This window comes from Chanodichthys erythropterus, chromosome 20 (genome assembly GCF_024489055.1).
Source record: "Chanodichthys erythropterus isolate Z2021 chromosome 20, ASM2448905v1, whole genome shotgun sequence".
Lineage (NCBI taxonomy): Eukaryota > Metazoa > Chordata > Actinopteri > Cypriniformes > Xenocyprididae > Chanodichthys > Chanodichthys erythropterus.
The window spans coordinates 36,794,227-36,815,629 of record NC_090240.1 but is presented as its reverse complement, the minus strand read 5'-3'; the positions used below and the strand labels follow the sequence as shown (position 1 = coordinate 36,815,629).

Below are 21,403 nucleotides of genomic sequence, written 5' to 3'. Positions count from 1 at the left end.
TGGCGTCCTCCAGTGTCCTGTGACTTCTGTGATGATAGTATTGGGCCACGTTCACAAAGCAGCAGAATATGGTTGTCAGTCCTGTATTGAGTCCTTACGTTCACACACAGTACGGTTATAATTTGGGTACATATTGGGTACCAAAAGTGTACATTCCTAAATAGTACATATTAGAACCCTTTTAAATGGAAACATCCCAGCAACAGCTTAACAGTATAGCCTGGACATTTCTAGTAATCCTGAAGACATTGCTTTGCTGGTTCGGGTATGTTTGGTTGGAGCTGAACTTTTCAGGACATTGATCCTCCAGCAGGACACCCCTGACATGCCCTTCACATGTGATTTATCAACACCTTACATCTTAAAATATAGAGCTCATGACAAATGAAAACAAAATAAAAGAAAATATTGTGTAGAAAAATACCACCAGAGCTTTGCTGGACAAGCATTAAATACATAAAGCAGTGGGAATAAACAATACCTTGAAAGAAGTTTGCAAACGTCAGAGAAACATCAACCAATTCCACATATGATAGACATATATTTAGATAAATGTATTCGATTAACCACTCCAGAAACTCTCCTCAGTTCACAATTCATATAATTGCTATTTTTATTGGATTGTATTTCTAATTCAAAGAAAACTAGCTACTAACAATATTTTTTTTATAAATATATAACTTTAACATTACAGTTCCTATTCATAATTCGTATTTCAATTGAAAATATGTTACTCTACAACTCTGCTAATTTTGTCAGTAGTCAAGTTCACTGATTCAATTATCTTTTTTAATCTCATTCTTCCCGTGTGAACTGAGTAGCTACATAACGCTTAAAGTCATACTTTTAAATTTCAGTTTAATCTGATATATCATCATGGTATATGGGAACACCAAACTCTGTGTAAGCAGCATAGGCTACTGTATGACTTGTGATCTCTCAAGGGTCTTACATTAGAGGCGAAGCTTTGCAGCAGCACTAGTTAAATATAACACATTTCTGATTTAAATATCAGCGAGTGCTGGTTTGCATGGCGTAAAGTGGGATGATTTGACAATGCTGTACCGACTCCTATTCAACCTGACAAGGCCGGTGTTACAATATATTCGGTTCCTGAAATATTCTGTTCCACTGGGTGGCGCTTACGCGAATATTCATGATATCCTCCTATTGTGGGCGTGTCCTTGAGACAACACGCAAGCGAATGGAACTGAAAATATTAGCACACACTCCTCAAATTGCAGCTGTTTAATAGATTATTTCGAAAGGTTAATAAAATATTCCTTTGAAATATAAACCTTTGGAGCTTTGTTTTGATGACAGTCTTCATGCCAGCAGCTACTTAAAGAATGTTATTTTTGTTTAAAATATTATAATTATGATAGGAAATTATAGTTTAGTTTTGTTTTATTTAAAGTTTGACAAGGCAGGATATTGCAGCACAAAACCCTGAAATGTGTCAAACATAACACATACTCAAACAACCTTCTGTACCGGATTTAAAACAATTTCAAAAGCAGTCAAATAAAATAAAGTAATTCTGATAATAATATAATTTATTTCTGTGAGGTAATGCAGCACAAATGCACAGAAAAAAGACAGCTACTTTACAAGATGACGTTATAGCCTAGTTGTTATTATCAACAATGTCAAAATATGGTCTTGTTTAGCTTTTGTGATTACACATTATACTCATCATCTTGTAAAGTCACTGTCTGTTTCAGGCTGGATGTGAGAGCTGAAGTCTTGAAGAGCTCTGGCAGTGTGTGATCCGGACAGACATGAAGGCTGTTCCCGAGTGCCAAGGCCCCATTTTAAAATTTACCTCAGAAGCTCAGATTTAGCATTTCTTCTTTTCACATATTGTTTTGAATTTGTCTTTTCAATGTCTTTTCAATTTGAGTTACATTCATAGAGTAATTACTTCTGTACTTGTTATAATATTTAATGTAATTAATATTTATAAAGGCTACAACTGGATTTGTTGTTTTAAAAATTTAAATAAAACTAAGAAAAAATGAAAATCAATTTTCAGGATAATATTTTAAAGATAATCCAAACAAGCTTTACAGATCTTTAGAAAGGGTTTTAACAATGTTTGTCATGTTTTTCAGTTATTGCATATGCACCTATAGGTCAATCAAGGTCAGTTACAATAACTTAGGACACTAAAGAGACCTTTCTACTGACTCTGAAAAATACCAGAATAAAGATGCCCAGGGTCTCTGATCACCTGTGTGAATGTGCCTTAGTCCTACTGCAGGAGACAAGAGGACTGCAGATGTGAACAGAGCAATAAACTACAATGTCTCTAAGATGCCCGAGACAGTGCTACAGGAAGACAGAAGGACAGCTGATTGTCCTTCCAGTGCCAAACCATAAGTCCCACCAGACATGTTTGAGAATGTGAAATGCCTTGATGGAAGAGTGGAACATCTCACAGCAAGAGCTGCAAATCTGGTGCTGAGGATGAGATGCTCTGTAAAGCAGCTGGTGCCACATCAGACTTACAGATTTTTTTAGCGTATGTCTCAGTTGTTGAATCTTTTTGTTTGTACAAATATTACACGTTAAGAAATTTGCTGGTGTAACCGGGTGGAAGAAAAGACACACGCACCGGAAGCAAAATTATACTTTTCAAAATTTGGGGTTTGTTTAAAGGGATAGTTCACCCAAAAATGAAAATTTGATGTTTATCTGCTTTCCCCCAGCACATCCAAGATGTAGATGACTTTTTTTCTTCAGTAGAACACAAATTGTGATTTTTAACTGCAACCGCTGCCGTCTGTCAGTCAAATAATAGGAGTGAATGGGAACTTCTACTAAAAGAGTAAATAAAACTTGCTTAGACAAATCCAAATTAAACCCTGCGGTTCGTGACAACACGTTGATGTCCTAAGACACGAAACGATCGGTTTGTGCGAGAAACCGAACAGTATTTATATAATTTTTACCTCTAATACACCACTATGTCCAACTGTGTTCAGCATTCGCTTAGTGAGGTCTGATCGCGCTCTGACAATGGAAGTAATGTCTCGCACTCATTGAAGTATACGCACGAGACATCACTGTCGTTGTCAGAGCGCGATCAGACCTCACCAAGCGAATGCTTCTACTCTTATAGTAGAAGTTCCCATTCACTCCTATTATTTGACTGACAGACAGCAGCGGTTGCAGTTAAAAATCATCATTTGTGTTCGACTGAAGAAACAAAGTCACCTACATCTTGGATGCGCTGGGGGTAAGCAGATAAACATCAAATTTTCATTTTTGGGTGAACTATCCCTTTAATCTGACTGCTGTTCAAAAAAAAAAAAAAAATGACAGCAGTCGATAGGAGCAAAGCTTGAATAAGCAAGCTTACAAAAGAAGACGTTGAATAATTGAAGATTTCACTTATTATATCATACAAAAAGAAAAAAAAAAAACTTATCCACAATTTAAGCAATCAAATTCTGAGAAAGATAAGTTTGCAAAGAAAAGTTTACGACAATAATAAGCGTCACATCAAATCGACTAGATGTAGTTCAGAAATACAGTAAGATGCAAGGTGAAAGACTAACAAAAAAAACCAAAACAAAAAAAAACACACCGGAGTCCACCGGAAATAACCAAATTACTTGGAAAAAAACAAATGTTAATACAGACTGGAATATGGCAGTGGCTGAGGTACAGAAGAAAAATAAAAGCACATTAGCAAAGCCACATTCCCTTTGTTTCACATATTAACCATGAACCATAAGAATTTATGATTGATTCTGATTTTTATATATATATTATATATACACATAAACAAATAAACATTGCTTTGAAATACTTATCAAATCGTGAAATTAAATTTACATACCCAATAACCCTTTACTATTTGCCACGAGGTTCACTCGTCACGCAATCCAAAAGCATTGACTGAAATATATAAGCATCAAATAGTCTTTCGGACACCGTTTCAACACATATTAAACATATTGGAGCTATATTCACCCGTAAAGATGATGAAACCACATTAGACCAGACGAAATGCAAGCACTACCACACGGAGCGCGCACGCACCCAAAATCGCGCAAATAGTATCGCGAGAAGAGAGAGAGGAGGTTTCTTAAAGGGGCCACAACCTTTTTAATACAAAATAGAAACATTGTCTATTTACACCACTTGGCCACACTGGAAAAACAGTTGAAAGTGAAAAACTCAATGTGCACCAATATTGATCGAATAATAATCAAGAAATTAAGGTTGACATCGAATATTCACACCAGTCTATAGCTTATTTTTATTAGGCCACAGATACATTTGAGGTTTATTTCAAGTTGTCAACACTATGCTGTCGTCACAGAATGACAACAAAGAAAGCAGACTAATCAAACTATTCAAAAAAATTTTAAAGACTCAAATAATAATAATAAAAAAGCTAAACATAAAACACATCAGTGCAAAACAAGGTTATTGGCTCATGTTTGCTTTGTATCCTTACGTTAACCGTTTATCTGAATGCCTGTCCTGTACTCAATCAGGCAAAATATCTCATCTATAGATGATTTATCATATTACACAAACTATGCATTGTTTTGAACATGTGAACCAGTGGCGTAGCGTCTGGGCATGCAAGGTATGCACGTGCATATGGGCCCGGGCGGACTGGGGGTCCGATACGGCCTACCCCAATGTAGGCTATACTTAAGCCCCGGGTATACTTCACTTTCCGCGCCCGGACGCGTCACGCGCGCAGTCACGTCCGCGCTTCTTTCGAAGTATACTACACCACCGATGCGCGCGGATGACCGCGTTCGTCACATGCGCAGTACAGTTTTTTTTCTATGCTCTACCTGACATCGGAGAGCAGCACTGAGTCGTGTCATCAACATGACATTCACTGGGCATGATCGGAGAAGAAAAGAAGTGCATCCTTTCCCATATTTTACTTATCCCCCTCCATGAATTTGCCGCCCTAAACACGTCTTTGTACTCTTTAAACATGAATTGTACAAATGTGGTTACTTTCTAATCTCTTCGCACAAACGCTGGTCAAGTTCGCTGTCCATTGTCGTGTTTTTCTCTTTTCAAGCGTGTTGTTTTTAAAACGGTCTTTTCACACTCTTCTTTGACGGCTGAACACTGTGCTCAGTACTGTGCGTATTGCCACCTATTGGACTCTTCTATACTGCTTGCGCATGCGCTGTTGCACGTGGACTGTCCGCGCCGTCTCGAAATTTGGCCTGCACGCGGCCAGGGTGTGCGGCCGGCCGCGAGCCCTCCGCATGACGAAAATTACGTCATGCGGACGGTGCACGATCGCGGACGGCCGAAGTATACCCGGGGCTTTAGTATGGAACGCGAACGGGGCCAAATGTCTTTAAACGAAACGCGTGACTTTTGACCGTGTCAACACGCACTGTTTGTCCGCGTCAACGCGACAACACACACAGCAGCCAATGAAATTGTTGTATTTGAGACTATATTTGCATATGTGACGCTATGGTACGTATGGCCTGGTTGGTATATACGTATACAAACATCAGATGTCATGTTTATTCATGAAGGATGTCGTAATGGTATGCTGGTATGCACGTATACAAACATCGAGGGAACATTGGTACGTTTTGTGTGTGATGTCAGCCTTATGTCATGATTTGTCATGCCCTTTTAAGTTGTCCTGCGTTCTTAAACACCAAATTACAAAAACATTATTAGGCTATGTGAAAGTGAATAAAGTTCACTTTGTTCACTGTGTGTGTGTGTTCAGCTATAAATATGTGCTGTGTAAATTAGCCTTCATACACTTAGAAATTATATATAGCCTAACTTTAAAAAACAAACAATAACCCAAATTATAATAATTGTATAATATTGAGAATTTAGCCTACTTAATATACATTGTAACATAAGGCTACTTTACGCTAGCACAGTAGTCAGTTAAGCAATTAATATTTTATATTAATATGTATGTAGCCTAGGCTACATCTAAAGGTAAGTCTGCTTTAAAAAAAAAAAAAAAAAAAAAAAAAAAAATATATATATATATATATATATATATATATATATATATATATATATATATATATATAATTACACTTTGACATGTACAGAATGTGCGTGTTAAGAAACACGTTCAAATTTGTCGTCTTAACATGGTAAAACTGTGCGTCTTTACATGTACTAAAGTAACGCGACGACAACTGACGCCTTAACACGACCAGAATGTGCATGTCTACACACACAAAAGAAACACGTAAAAAATTGCCGCGTTAACGCGAACAAACAGTGCGTGTTGACACGGTCAAAAGTCACGCGTTTCGTTTAAAGACATTTGGCCCCGTTCGCGTTCCATACTTTAGGGCGTCCGTGCACCGTCCGCATCATAAATTTTTCGTCATTAGGAGTGTTCGCGGACGACCGCACTACCAATCCACGTGCAGCCCAATTTTTGTGATGGCACGGACAATGTGTGTGTACTGTACAACAGACCATGCTGTACAACAGAGTGAATTGAGTGCTTGAAAACAAAAGTCCACTATAGTGCGCAGCGCACACGCCGAACGCGTCTTTCTGCATCTAAATACTTCAAAGGCTCGCACACGCGTCTGTGCGCGCGACAGAACCCGTGTACATGTTCAGAAAAATGAAGTATAATAGAAATAATGTTGTCAATAACTTTCTATAGTCTATCTATGTTAAATGTACTGAAAATCATTAAGAATCTTAATAAATGGACCATAAAATGGTCAATGCCATGTCTTAGCAATGATCTATTGTATTTGACCATTCGCTTTCTGAAAACTTATGCATGCAGTAATGTAAGAATTTTAAATGAGTCATATTGGTTTTCTGAAAAAAAAAAAAAAAAAACTACGTCTACGTCGACGACTACGTCTGCACATTTTAAGATACTGCACAAGATGTGAATAAATGTAACTCGTACACTCGTTGGGGTGGATACTCTTTATTCAACGAAATAAAATGCACATAAAACGTGATGGAAAAATATTTAGAGAAGAAACTTATAGTAAATTCATTAGGAATAAAACGTGCATTAAAAAAGACAGAATAATTAATTCATAACTGGAATAATCTTCGGACTCATCGCATCTGAAATGATGCTATTGTCATTCTGAAATTCCAAAGCAAGAGTCGAATCGGTCGAATTCAAGACTGTGTTGAAAAGCCGTTTTATCATTCCTATAAATGTTTTTACCATTTCTGTCTGCATGTTAGTGATAATATCTTATTAAAAAATAATATCCGTAAACAAATTTGCATATGGGCCCGGGGCTGACTTACGCCACTGATGTGAACTGTTGACTAACATTGTATATTTTATTACCTTTTCGAAATAATCTATTAAACAGCTGCAATTTGAGGAGCGTGTACTACTAATATTTTCATTTCCATTCACTTGCGCGTTGTCTCAAGGACACGCCCACAATAGCAGGATATCATGAATATTCGCGTAAGCGCTACCCAGTGGAACAGAATATTTCAGGAACCAAATATATTGTAACACCGTCCTGGGGATGGCGCGGTTTGACCAATCAGATGAAAGGGGCGTTTCAGCGCCGCCCACATGCGCGAATGAAATATCAAAGCCATAAACCGATTTGTAAACCACAAACGAAAAATGAAAAATCGAGCCAAAATCTCATTTTTCGTTTTTTAAACTAAACGAAAAAAAAAAAAAAACGAATAAATGAGCTAACTTTTCATTTCTCGTTATTCCATTCCAAGTAGGAAATTCCGTCTCCCGAACAAACTTTCGCTTTCAGTTCTGTCACGAACATGGAATGGCGTCTAGTTCAGGTAGGAATCAAATAAGAAATAAACGTGTTTAACAAGATAACATACTGAAATTTTACTGAAATTCTAACAGCATGTATTCTTTTATTTTATTTATTAAATAATAGCCTAAAGTAAATGTATAATAAATGTACAGTAGGTACAGTAGGATCACGGAAATGCGCTTTTCTGTCATTGTAATCCAGTGCGCAGTTTATTTTTATCAAGACAGAATAATAAGACAGAGAAGCATATAAATGTGATCCTATCATAATTAATAATAATAAGGCAACGTTTGTCACCATGTGAAATCATAAAGCAGCACAATTTTCAGTAACATCTCATTATATTAACTACTTTCTCAAATGGTGGAGGGCCTATAGGCTACTATTTCATTAATTCACTTTGGCACTGCGCTATTTTGCTCATACTGTAAAAAAAGAGAAGCAGATTCATTTTTAAAAGTTTTTGAGTATGTTTGTCAGAATAAAAAATGTTATGAAGATCTACCCATGTGCTGCTGCAAAAAAAAAAAAAAAAAAGAAAGAAAAAAAAAGGAATATGAATAAAAGCGAAATAAATAAATAAAAATAAATAAAAAAGAGCATATTTAACATTTGATATTTGACTAATCTTCAACACACATTGCCTTCAAAAGATAGATATGGTCAAATACTGCAGCCATTCCAGACAAGAGCCTAAATAGGCTAAATATATACAAACACAGAAATATATAAAATATAAAAATATATACAAATATATTGAAAGATTTTTTTTCCCCTGTCCAATATTGTATTTAAATTAACTTTATTTTAACTGCAGGAAACAGAAGTCTGCAAAGACAACACAAAGATCTCCCAGATGAGGAAACAACTAACATGACTGCTGGTAAACAAAACAAAACAAACAAACAAACAAAAAAAGATTGTGCAGATGTAAATAGTATGGATTTTTTTTTTTTTTTTTTTTTTAAATGTGTTATTTAATTATCCTCATGTAGGCAATAAACTTTTATGTATTATGAAAGAAAGAATATAATACTGAGGTGGAATAATAAATGTTGGTAAATTGTTCTTTTGTGTAAATTATTTGTTTAATAAATAAAGATGATAACAGAATTTGATAAAAGAATTTGCCAAATTTTAAATTTTATGTTATTTCATTTGCAGTTAAAAGAGGACGTGGAAGTCCATCTCTTAAGCGACCTAATAGTATAAGTCAACAAATATGATGATAATTCATAATATTCAGTGCTGCAAATATCAAAATCCTTGAGAAACTGTGTGTCTAAAGGGAGGTTTATATATACACTACTGGTTAAAAGATTTTGAACTAAGATTTTTTAATGTTTTTAAAAGAAGACTCTTCTGCTCACCAAGGCTTGATTTATTTTGATCCAAAATACAGCAAAAACAGTAATATTGTGAAATATTTTGTGAATAGTAATATTGTGAAATACTTGAGCAGCAAATCATCATATCAGAATGATCATGTGATCTGAAGGATCATGTGACACTGAAGACTGGAGTAATGATGCTGAAAATTCAGCTTTGATCACAGGAATAAATTACGTTTGATTGAAATAGAGAACAGCTCTTTTAAATTGTAAAAATATTTCACATTATTACTGATTTGGTGTATTTTGGATCAAATAAATCAAGCCTTGGTGAGCTTTTCTTTTAAAAACTCTTACAGTTCAAAAACTTTGGACCGGTAGTGTAAGATTGTGTTCACATCTCCACTCATCTCAATGGAAGTTGTTGATCTGGTCCAGTACCTTCGATCTGAAATCTGACATCTCTGTTAATGGATCACGGGTCGAGTTTTACTGTTATTTGTGTTCTGTGTTCCAGTGAGTGATTTGAGGATTGTTCTGCTGGGGAAGAATATAACAGAAAACAACAGAGTGGGAAACTTCATCTTAGGAAGAGCAGCGTTTGAGAGTGAAGCACCTGCTGATGTAGAGCTGAACATTGAGAAACACAGAGGAAAACTGAAGGACAGAGACGTCACAGTCATCAACACTCCTCACCTGCTGAGGCCAAATCTGTCAATCACTCAGATCACACAGGGAGTGAAAGAGTGTGTGAATCTGTCTGCTCCTGGACCTCGTGTGATCATACTTGTGCTGCAGCAGAACGACTTCAGTGACAATAACAGACATAGAGTGAAATATGTGCTGAATGAATTCAGTAAGGAGGCTCTTAAACACACTATAGTTTTGACTGATGAGGAAGAGATACATAATAACGCTATTCATCAATTAATACAAGAGTGTGGAGATGAACATCTTCAGTTTGAGGAAAGAAAATCAGGATTGCACTCTGAGATACTTGAAAGAGTGGAGAAGATACTCAAGGAAAACCAGGTCCAGTTTCTTATCTCTGACTTGTATGAGGAAGCAGGAGAAGAAACACCAGAAGATGGAGAGAAGAGGAGATCTGGAGGTTCAGTCACAGCAGAAGAAGAGGGAGATTTTGATCATGAAGGTAATGGAAAAATCAAACAGAGAAACAAAGAGAAAATGGAAGTTGCTGTTCAAAGGAAAGCTTTATGTAAGTTTTGTTGGCAAGAAAGTTAGTTTAACCCACACATAATTTGAGAAAATAATAATAAAAAAAATATATAATGATAAATGATATTACAAAAAAAGTATTATCATTGTATAATGTCTACAACAAACTCATACAGTAAAAAAAAAGAAACATTTTTAAACAGTTGTATTTGACTGTATATCCATTTGTAGAGATTCTGTAAAAAAAAAAAAACAACTGAAAAAAACTTTAATAAATATTATTACTGTAACAATGTTAAAGGCTCAGGTAAGAAAGAAGCGGGAACCAGCAATCTATGAAAGTAAAGTTTAATCATAAAATAAACAACAAAACGTCTCAGTTACGTATGTAACCCTCGTTCCCTGAAGGAGGGAATGGAGACGCACATCAGTAGTGACCGACGAATTGGGATATCGCCAGAGAACCCTATCAGCTTTGAGTGAAACTAAACAAGCCAATGGAATTGGCATGCATTATTTGCATAATGCGCACCGCCCCCCGCCAGGTGGGTATAAATATGGAAGCGGATGCAATCGCACTCTGTTTTTCACTGAGGAGACTACCTGAGACTGCACTACAGCGAACTGTGGTGACGGGATGTACGTCTCTGTTCCCTCCTTCAGGGAACGAGGGTTACGTACGTAACCAAGATGTTAACTTTTCAGTTGCATTCGACGTATGTCAGTAGAGACAGACGAATTGGGATCCCAAATAAAGCCCCACAGCGTAAGCTCCAGCCACCCGGCACACCTGGGGGGCGGAGAAGGGGGCGAGCTTACAGTGAAAGAGTCTACTGCTGTTCTGCAAGACCCACTACAGTAAGACTTAGACAATACTGGGGAAGCGAACCCATAGGGGATGCTGCAGAGGCCACAACTTACTCTGCAGGGGAGGAATTACATGAAAATACACGTATGGACTAGCCGTGGGCAGTACGCATATGGAGTCCCTGGGATGGCTCCAGCCTAGAGATAGGGGGAGACTCATCTGACAGGTGACAGCAGAGCTGGCTCTGCTAAGGGGGCAAGCCGACACTAGAACGGGTTATGAGATACCGGTTCAAGCGAGCGGGCAAGGCACACCTTGGGACTGATAAGCCAAGGCGATTTCATCCACTATCCAGTGGGCCATTGTTTGCTTGGAGACAGCCTTTCCCTTTTGCTGGCCTCCATAACAGACAAAGAGCTTATCTGAGGTCCTAAAGTGCAGAGCGTGGAAGGACAGAGCAAAGCCAGAGCTGGTTTTGCCTCCTCTGAAGGCAGTGCTTGCAGGTTCACTACCTGATCTCTGAAGGCAGTTGGAACCTTGGGCACATATCCAGGCTGGGGTCTCAGGATAACGTGAGTCACCGGGCCCGAATTCCAGGCACGATTCGTCAACCGAAAATGCATGCACGTCCCCTAACCTCTTAACCGAGGCCAATGCAACCAGGAGGACGGTCTTAAGGGACAGTACTTTTAACTCTACTGACTGCAAAGGCTCGAAGGGATGACCCCGGAGAGATGTAAGTACCAGGGAGAGATCCCAAGAGGGTATAGAGGAAGGGCGAGGCGGATTCAGTCTCCTCACCCCCTCAGAAACCTGACAATCAAGTCGTGCTTCCCCAAAGACTTACCATCAACTGCATCGTGATGTGCGGCAATAGCGGATGGTTGATGTACACAACAGTTGCAGTGCTGTCCGAGCGGACCAGTACGTGCTTGTCTGACAACAGCTTCCTGAAGCGGCCCAGTGCAAGACGTACTACTAGCAACTTGATGCAATTGATATGCCAATGCAGTTGAGGCCCCGTCCACAGACCCGACACTGCATGCCCTTTGTACTTTGCTCCCCACCTGGTGGCAGAGGCATCGATGTAGGGTCTACATCGATGCCTCTGCCACCGGGTGGGGAGCCAAGTACAAAGGGCATGCAGTGTCGGGACACTTGTTCAAGGGGAACTCCGTGAGTGAGGGTATGACGGCAGTTCATTGTCATGGGGACACGGAATGTACCGCGTTGCCACGCCCATCTCGGGACCCGGCCATGAAGCCAGTGCTGAAGCGGCCTCATATGGCCATAGATTGGCCATAGAATGGTGTAGTTACTGCCTTTGCCAGCAGGGGTTAAGTGGACTGTGCTAACCAACTAAACTTTTACCCTGTGCTTAAAAAAAACTTTTAGATTTGTATATTTGAATGTAGATGATACATTGTCATTACTTATCTTTTCAGTCATGGCGTTCTCCAGTCCTCCAGTAAAGCCGAGAAAAGTAAGTGAAAAATATATTAAAATTAATTATAATTTAACAATTTGTTAAATAAATTATTTTTGTTGCCTCTTGTTAAATTTGCAATTTTGAGCCAGTTGTAACAGTTAAACATCATAATATTTTTTTAAAAAGTTTCAAGTGACATGAGGCCAATAGATGAAGAGAGAATTTTCATTTCCTTTTATTAAACAGCTTTATCAGATTATTTCCATCTGATATATAACTGTAAACCTAGTATTCAGAGTCCATTACTGCAGTGCTTCTCAACTGGTTTGTCTGTGGGAAACACATTTTCTCACAGTCATTAAGCCACAACCAAGAGTTTTAGGAATTTTAACTAATTTATTTCCCCAAAAAAGTTCTCTCTCTCTCTCTCTCTCTCTCTCTCTCTCTCTCTCACACACACACACACACACACACACTCACAAACACTCTCCTATTGCCCTACACCCATCACAGGAAACTGTGCACATTTTTACTTTCTCACAAACTCATTCTGTATGATTTATAAGCCTTTTGAAAAATGGGGACATGGGGTAATGTCCTCATAAGTGTCCTCTCCTTGAAATACATACGTCAAACCCATGTCATTATACAAATTTGTGTCCTGATGTGTCACAAACACACACACACACACACACACACACACACACACACACACACACACACACACACACACACACACACACAGTACCACTCCACTTTAGAATGTCACTAAAATGGATAAATAAACAGTATAAAGTAAGATAATTAAAATAGCAGTTCCAAACTAGTTTTCATAATACAATATAGACCCACCACAGTCATGATCACCTGCTGGTGTGCCCTTGATAGCCACTAGAGGGCACTCCACCCCGGACTATTGCTACTATCATGGACTCCATTTCCCATAACCCACTTCCCGGACTCATTACTCTTCATTGCACTCAGCTGTATTCACTCTGGTCAGGTTTTGTGTATTGTTACCTGCATGTCCGAGCACTATCTCTGGTTTGTTTTCTTGTTTTTGAGGACTGTTTTCATGGATTTTGACCCTTTGCCTGGCATTGTACTTCTCTTTGGATATCCCTAAATAAAAGCTGCAATTGATCTTACCCACAAGTCTCAGAGCACTGTGACAACCAGTCATCCAAACTATAGAAATTAACTCAAAGGCAAAATAAAGTGGTATTTTGGGTCACAGAAACTAGTTGATACCATGTTAAATACACAATACCAACATGAACTTTTAATAAAACATTTGTAAATGATCCTGATGAATAGAATGAACATCATACCTGCATGTTTTTTTTTTATCACGCACGTCTTTCAAAATAAAAGTCTTGCATCAATTTTTTTTTTTTTTTTTTTTTTTTTCGTTTCTTTGATGACACACTCCAACCCAAAACAGTTACAACCCACCAGTTGAGAAACACTGCATTACTGAGTGAATAGCTTTCCTTTAGAACATGTTTTCTTGCACTTTGGGCCACAATTTGATACAACTTTTGTGATCTTTCTTTGAGAAGTGTTCCTTGAACTGAATCTTCCTCTTTTTACAGACTCTCGCCTCCAATGATGGTTTCCTAACTTCATCTCGAACCGTTCATATTTCAAACTGGATGATTATTGGTCTGGGTGTCCTGTTGATAGCAGCGTTGATCATCATCTTGCCTACACAATACACTGTGAGTATAAGTGTGTGTATATGTGTAAGTGCATTGGTTTAGGAGTGTGGGGTGGTTTGGTGCTTGTGTCTTCAGATGCTTCTTGATTTATATGATGGTCTCAACCAGGGGTTGTGCTAGGGGTGGACTAAAGGGGCTGGAGCTCCGAATGTTTTCAGTAAAGCCCCAAATGTTTTTACAAATGTTGTGAACATTTTGTCCTCAAAGTTGATGTGTTAGAAGCAGGAAAAATGGGCAAGCGTAGGCATTGCAAGCAAGTTTGACAAGGACCAAATTGTGATGGCTAGACGAATGGGTCAGAGCATCTCCAAAACTGCAGCTTTGTGACTCTTTCACCATTAGAAACTGAAGCTCCTTGCTGAAATTCACACTCAGCTTCTGTGGACTGTAAAGCCTGTCTTCTTTGATTAGATTGGGCATCTCAGTCCTTTTGACATTGATGAGCGCTATAAGAACGCAGAGGCAAACCAGCTTAAAAATATAACTTTTAATGTAACTTGGCGGGTGGGGAACACAGATAAAGAGAAATCATCCAGTGTTGAGCTCTTCACTGATCTGATCTGATCCAATCCATTTAGGAATGTCAGTCTGAGCAGCTGAAGATGAAGGAACAGGCTGAAGATCTCATTAAGCTGCAGCAGGAAATCACTGAGCTGAAGATAAGAAACACTGAACTGATGATAATGGAGGAACAGCAGAAAGCAGCAGAGAAACAGGATGAAGATCTCATTAAAGAGCTGAAGCAGGAAATCACTGAGCTGAAGAGAAGAAACACTGAGCAGGAGAAGAGAAACACTGAGGTGAAGATGATGGAGGAACAGCAGAAAGCAGCAGAGAAACAGGCTGAAGATCTCATTAAAGAGCTGAAGCAGGAAATCACTGAGCTAAAGAAGAGAAACACTGAGCTGGAGCAGTTCTCACACACTGACGATCATCCTGATGTCATACAGGTATGTGAACATCTGTCTCATCGGTCATCATGTACAATATTACAGGACAAACACTGTTTCCAATCCTAGTGAACTGCCACTGTAACTGAATAGAATGAAACAGTAATAAAGTTATTAAATAATTAAAACATTGTCAACACTAAGTCCTAGGAAACTTGAAGCACTGACTAGAAAAATAAATATATATATATATATGACCCGTCACGGAAACCAGGGACACAAGTCGGCAGCACAACTATCGAGCAAAATGAGAAAGAAGCGTTTTTTTTTTCAAAATAGGTGATTTTCGTTTTTTTGCAGAATCTGTTAGTTGAGATCACGAAGAAGCCTCTCCATGTTTGAGATAGCAATATTGGTATATTTAAAAGCGTACATTTTGAGGTTGAAATCGGCTTGTTTTTCAGAGATTCTAGCACGCAGTAGGGGCGTGTCATTGTCTGTGTGTATTTCCATACTGGATAGCTGGCTTTTGTTTCTTTTGTTATTGTCCCCGCCCTCCAAGGGAAGCGTGGCTATTTATTGTGCACATTGCAGCAAAACAGACTTAAAATACTCCGTCATTTCTTGTCATAGAGACATAAGTAATATATCAATTGAAACTATAGAATGTCTTCTTTTATTTGTGTACACTCAGAGTAAAAACAAAAAGTTGTGCTTTTTGTAAAATAAAGAAAACTAACATGATGCGTGATCTCTCGTCTCCCTCTGAACGAAGTCCAATCTGATAGTTCTCAGAAAATTAATTGTAACTTAGTGGATACTAATCATCAAAAAAATACACTTATGTCTAAAGACACGTTGAAATGTCAGGTTTTAAATCGTGTAAGTCAAATCGAAAACAAACATTCTGTGTTTATGTAATCTGTGTGAAAAGAGAGCCATGTCAGAAGTCCGTGATTCAGCTCATTACCCGCTAATGAGGCCACACCCACGGAATGAGCACTATTCAGACGCAAATTCTGAGTCAATACATGCATTCATTGTCTCAATCGTGTATTTATTATCTTGAAAAGTGTTGATCTGTATGTTAAAGCCATGGTTAGCAACCTCTAGAAGACATGCCGGTAGTCCTGGCTGGTAGTTGGGAGCGTTGGAACGCCAAAGTGCAGTGCATGTTGGAGTTGATAATGTGTTGAGTCCCAGACCCTCTCTCTCTCTCAGAACCAGTGGTCGACTGATGGTACATCCGATGGTTCCCCTGACCAGGGGGGATAGTGGGGGTTGGTACCCAAGTACACACTGGTAGGGTGTGAGACCAGTGGTGGATTGCCGCTGGGAATTCTGTGCGTACTCGGCCCAAACCAGGAACTGGTTCCAAGAGTCCTTGTGGCCGTGACAGAAGGTACGGGGGAAGCGACTGATCTCTTGGATCTTCTACTCCATCTGGCCGTTTGACTGCGGATGGTACCCAGAGGAGAGGCTTACGGTCACACCTAGGAGAGAGAAGAAGGCTTTCCATACCCTGGAGATGAATTGGGGCCCTCTGTCCGGCACGATGTCCTCCGGGATCCCGTAGTACCTGAAGATATGGTTGAACATGAGTTCAGTGGTCTCCATGGCTGTGGGCAGTCCCTTTAAAGGAATCAAACAGATTTAGAGAATCTGTCAACAATCACCAATATACAGGTACAGTCATTGGAAGCAGGTAAGTCTGTGATAAAGTCCACTCCTAGGTGTGACCAGGGTCTGTTGGGAACGGGCAGAGGATGGAGTTTACCAGAGGGAAGATGACGAGGGCTCTTCGAAATGGTGCATTCCTTACATCCCTGCACGTACCTTCTGACATCAGCTGCCATGTTCAGCCACCAGAAGCACTCTTTCAGCAGTGAGAGGGTTTTATTGACCCCTGGGTGGCCAGTGCCCGGTGACGTGTGGGAGGTGTGGATGAGGGGAGTGCGCCGTGTCTGGGTGATGTATAGCAAACCTGGTAGACAACCTGGCGGAGTGTTGGTGGAAGCATTGGAGGAGGGCAAGGTCTCTTCTGTCCAGGTGATAGGGCTTACTATGAGTTTCTCAGGCAGAATGGGTTAATGTTCTTCAGTGTTCTCTTCAGGATTGTAGAGGCGAGACAGAGCATCCGCCTTGACGTTCTTCGGACCAGGACGGTAGGAAATGGTAATATTGAACCTATTGAAGAAAAGCGCCCATCACGCTTGTATTGGGTCAAGTCTTTTTGCATCTCTGAGATAATCTAGGTTCTTGTGATCTGTCAGCACTAGGAATGGATGTTGAGCACCCTCCAACCAATGTCTCCACTCTTCCAAGGCCAACTTGATGGCGAGAAGTTCCCTGTTGCCGATGTCGTAGTTTACCTCCGCCGGGTTGAGTTTGCGGGAGAAGAAGGCACATGGATGGAGTCTACTTGGGTTCCCCTGCTGCTAAGAAGGGACTGCTCCAACTCCGGTGGTAGAGGCGTCAACCTCCACGATGAAAGGCTTGTCTGGATCGGGGTGAACGAGGAGAGGAGCAGTGGTGAAGGCTTCTTTCAATGTTTCGAAAACGTTGGTGGTTGCTGGATTCCAGGACAGAGACTTGGGCCTATTGCAGAGAAGGTTCATGAGTGGACTGGAGATGATACTATAGTTCTGTATGAAGCGGTGGAAGGTACTGGCCAGTTCTTGATGGTTTCCACCTTCCTCTCGTCCATCCGAATGCCACTGCTATCAATGTTATAGCCAAGGAACTGCACTGAGGGTTGATGGAAGGAGCACTTCTCTGCCTTGAGGAACAGCTGGAACTCCCTCAGGCGTTGCAGGACCTCCGCGACGTGGTGGCGATGTTCGGCCATGCTCCTCATGGATGAAATCCTGGAATACGGAGGGGGCGTTGACTAGTCCATACGGCATGACGAGATATTCGTAGTGGCCAGTAGGGGTCACAAAGGCGGTCTTCCACTCGTCTTCCCCTCACGTATCTGGAGGACATTGTAAGCGCTGCGGAGGTCCAACTTGGAGAAAACAGTGGCACCACAGAGATGTTCCAATGCAGCTGGGAAGAGAGGAAGTGGATAACGGAACTTAACTGTAATTTTGTTGAGTGCCCGGTAGTCAATGCAAGGCCGCAAGCCTCCGTCGTTTTTAGCCACAAAGAAAAAGCTCAAAGCAGCAGGGGAAGTAGACGGGCGGATGTAACCTTGCTCCAACGCCTCCTTGATGTATTCCTCCATGGCCTTCTCCTCCGGTAGTGACAGAGGTAGATCTTCCCACGGGGCACTGACTCACCCAGAAGCAGATCAATGGCACAGTCCCATGGCCAGTGTGGAGGCAGCTTGGAGGCTCTCTTCGGGCAGAAGATGTCACTGAAGTGGGCGTAATAAGGAGGGATGTCAACTGACTGTTTCTCGACAGGACTCTCGATGGAAGTGGCACAGACAGATAGATGATTGAAATGTGGAGAGGATGGCTGAGGTAAAGTCGAGAAACAGTTCGGGAAGCAGTTGTCGCCCCACTTCAGGATCTCGCCGGTTTTCCAGGAAATGACAGGATTATGCTGCTCCAACCATGGGTGCCCTAGAATCAGGTCAGAGGTGGATTCCTCCAGAATCAGCAGATGTAGTTGTTCAACGTGAAGTATGCCAAGTTGAAGTTGAATGGGTCCGACAATGTGATTGACTTTTCTTTGGCTGAGAGGTCTTCCAGTTATTGAGTGGATCTGGTAGATGGATGGCATATTAGCAGTCTTGAGCTTGAACTGGTGGCAGAGGGCGCTGGAGATGAAGTTGCCGGCTGACCCAGAGTCGAGGAGGGCATTGACTGGAATAGAAACATCAACATCAGGTTGACGATAATTGTGAGTAGCTTCATAGAATTCATAGGAGAAAGAATCACTCACCATGGGACGAGGAGGACGAATGGGGCATGCGGAGAGTACATGCCCAGGAGATCCATAATATAAACATAACTTCAGGGTCAGCTGCCTCTGCCGCTCAGTGGGTGTCAGCCAATTGTTATCCAGTTGCATGGGTTCGTTGGCTGGTTCTGGAGGGCTGACGGATTCAGGTCGGCGGAGGGATGTTGGAAACTGTAGCTGGCCCTGGTGCTCTTCGAGACACGACTGCATACAAGTGGCGAAGCGTATGGATAGTTGGATGAAGCGTTCAAGCCTGATGGTATCCTCATATGTAGCGAGATGCAACCGCATGCGTGAATCTAACCCTTGACGATAGGTGGTGAGTAACGACTGTTCGTACCATCCACTGGCAGCTGTAAGCGTCCTAAACTGAAGAGCATATTCATTCACAGCCATTGATCCTTTCTTTAAATGATAAAGTTGCTCAACAATTGATGAATCCCATGCAGGTTTTCTGAAAACTTCCTTGAAATGGGTGATGAAACTGGTGAGTGACTGGGTTACAGCATTCTTTTGTGTCCAGAGAGTTTCAGCCCATCGAAGCGCCTTGCTGTTTAACTGTGAGATGATAAACGCCACTTTCGAGTGATCATCCGGGTACAGGTGCGGTTACATCTCCAGGACCAGCGAGCACTGCAGAATGAATCCGTTGCAGTCCTCCGCCGAACCTGAGAAAGGCGCCGGTTTAGCCATGGGACTGGCGTATACTGGCGGTGAAGGAGTGGTGATGGTGTGTGCGGAAGTGATTGCATAGCGTCGACAAGCTCTTGAAAAGGATCCGGGTTGCTCATGCTGGCGTACTTCAGTTATGGTCTGGTCTTCTGTCACAATACAGATGGTCGGAGACACAGGAAGTAATATAAGATGTTTATTTCACAACCAGATGAGCAACAGTGAAGCAGGTGAGTAAATGGCAAATCTTCAAGTGAATCATGATAATGAGAATGGTAATACTGTCCTTTTGGTCGTAGGCAAGTGGAGCTGGAAGAATGATGATATCCAGGAGCAGAGATGACGTTGGAGAACATGCACGAAGACGGAGCACACAGAGGGAGAACAGGAAGCACGCTGGAGACAGTAAGTAAGTAGTTGACTGGAGTCCTTAAGGTAAGCATACAGGTAAGATCTAGATGCTAACGAGACCAGACAGTGAGTGTGTGTGTGAGAGTCCTTTATACTGCCGTTGATGAGGGTGATGATGAGGTGCAGGTGCGCATGATCAGTACTCGGGTGAGGGAGTGCGCTGTGATTGGGTGACGGTGGAGCCTGGCGTGTCTGTGACGCATACATAGCCATTACAGCATGAAGTAATATTTAAGTAATATTTAAATCTATAACATTTTACATAGATAACTTTTAACTTTTAAGGTAGGTTTTTAGGTAGGCTCCACCCACAAAAAACATCATCGCTATTTGCAAACACAAAATAGGTCTATATGCACTGCTGCTGGAAAGCATTGCCGGTGTTGTGACGACCGGACCGCGATTACGCAAATTAGCTATGAAAACTGAGACTTTATAACAAATAATATAAAGTTTACCTGATTCTTATGAAGGCTGAGATTAGATTATATTATAGTTTATATTATGAACTAATCTAAATCATAAGTGAGTCTTCCATGCAATGAAACCAGAGGAATTTGACAGGACAGCTCAGACTGTCAGAAGTACAGACAGACCTAAACCGACTCATCTCTGAAGAGCAGGTGGTTTGATTGTCTGTCATCTAATTATGGTTCATTTATATTTTTCCCCATTTTAGCCAGTGGAACCAGGACAACACAAACCTCAAGGAGGGATAAAGAAAGCCTGTCAGGACTGTGCTCTGCATTTCCAAGAGACCTCTTATATATTATATGTAATACATTATGTAATATGTTGTATACTATATGTAATATATTATGTAATATATTCTATATTATATGTATTATATTATGTTATATATTCTATTTTATATGTAATATATTATGTAATATATTTTCTTTTATATGTAATATATTATATATTATATGTGATATTTATTATTATATATTATATTGTTATATTAATATGCAACTTTTGTTATTATGTGATTGCACTGTCCATTACATTATTGTTGAAATTCTTGAGTTTTTTTGAAAAGATATTTTCATTATGATTATTGTAAATTTTATTACTCTTGAGTTTGCCATGAATATAGTCTTTGACGCTGATATGGCGTTAAATGATAAATAAATAAAAGTACTGTTCACTACTTAGTATTTAATTTGCTATTTTTATTTTATCTACTATAGAGACAGAGTGACACGCGTCATAATCTCAAAACCATGCCCACCGGGGGGGAAAATAATCCAACCGTCTCCATTGACTTTGTATTGCATGAGG

At 40.2% G+C, this 21,403-nt stretch overlaps 1 protein-coding gene across 2 annotated transcripts; it reads left to right on the top strand.

Moving 5' to 3' along the window:
- Nucleotides 1-7,656: 7,656 nt before the first annotated feature.
- Nucleotides 7,657-21,350, top strand: LOC137009882 (uncharacterized). Of its 2 annotated transcripts, none has more exons than XM_067372500.1 (7): nucleotides 7,657-7,791; nucleotides 8,590-8,655; nucleotides 9,621-10,322; nucleotides 12,536-12,573; nucleotides 14,115-14,240; nucleotides 14,819-15,190; nucleotides 20,802-21,350. In XM_067372500.1, the coding sequence occupies exons 1-7, from the start codon at nucleotides 7,776-7,778 to the stop codon at nucleotides 21,174-21,176; spliced, it is 1,695 nt and encodes a 564-aa protein (XP_067228601.1). In that variant the 5' UTR covers nucleotides 7,657-7,775; the 3' UTR covers nucleotides 21,177-21,350. The 2 variants fall into 2 exon arrangements, with proteins under 2 accessions (XP_067228601.1, XP_067228602.1); XM_067372501.1 differs by having other exon boundaries at nucleotides 9,621-10,256; nucleotides 20,802-21,341.
- Nucleotides 21,351-21,403: the final 53 nt, after the last annotated feature.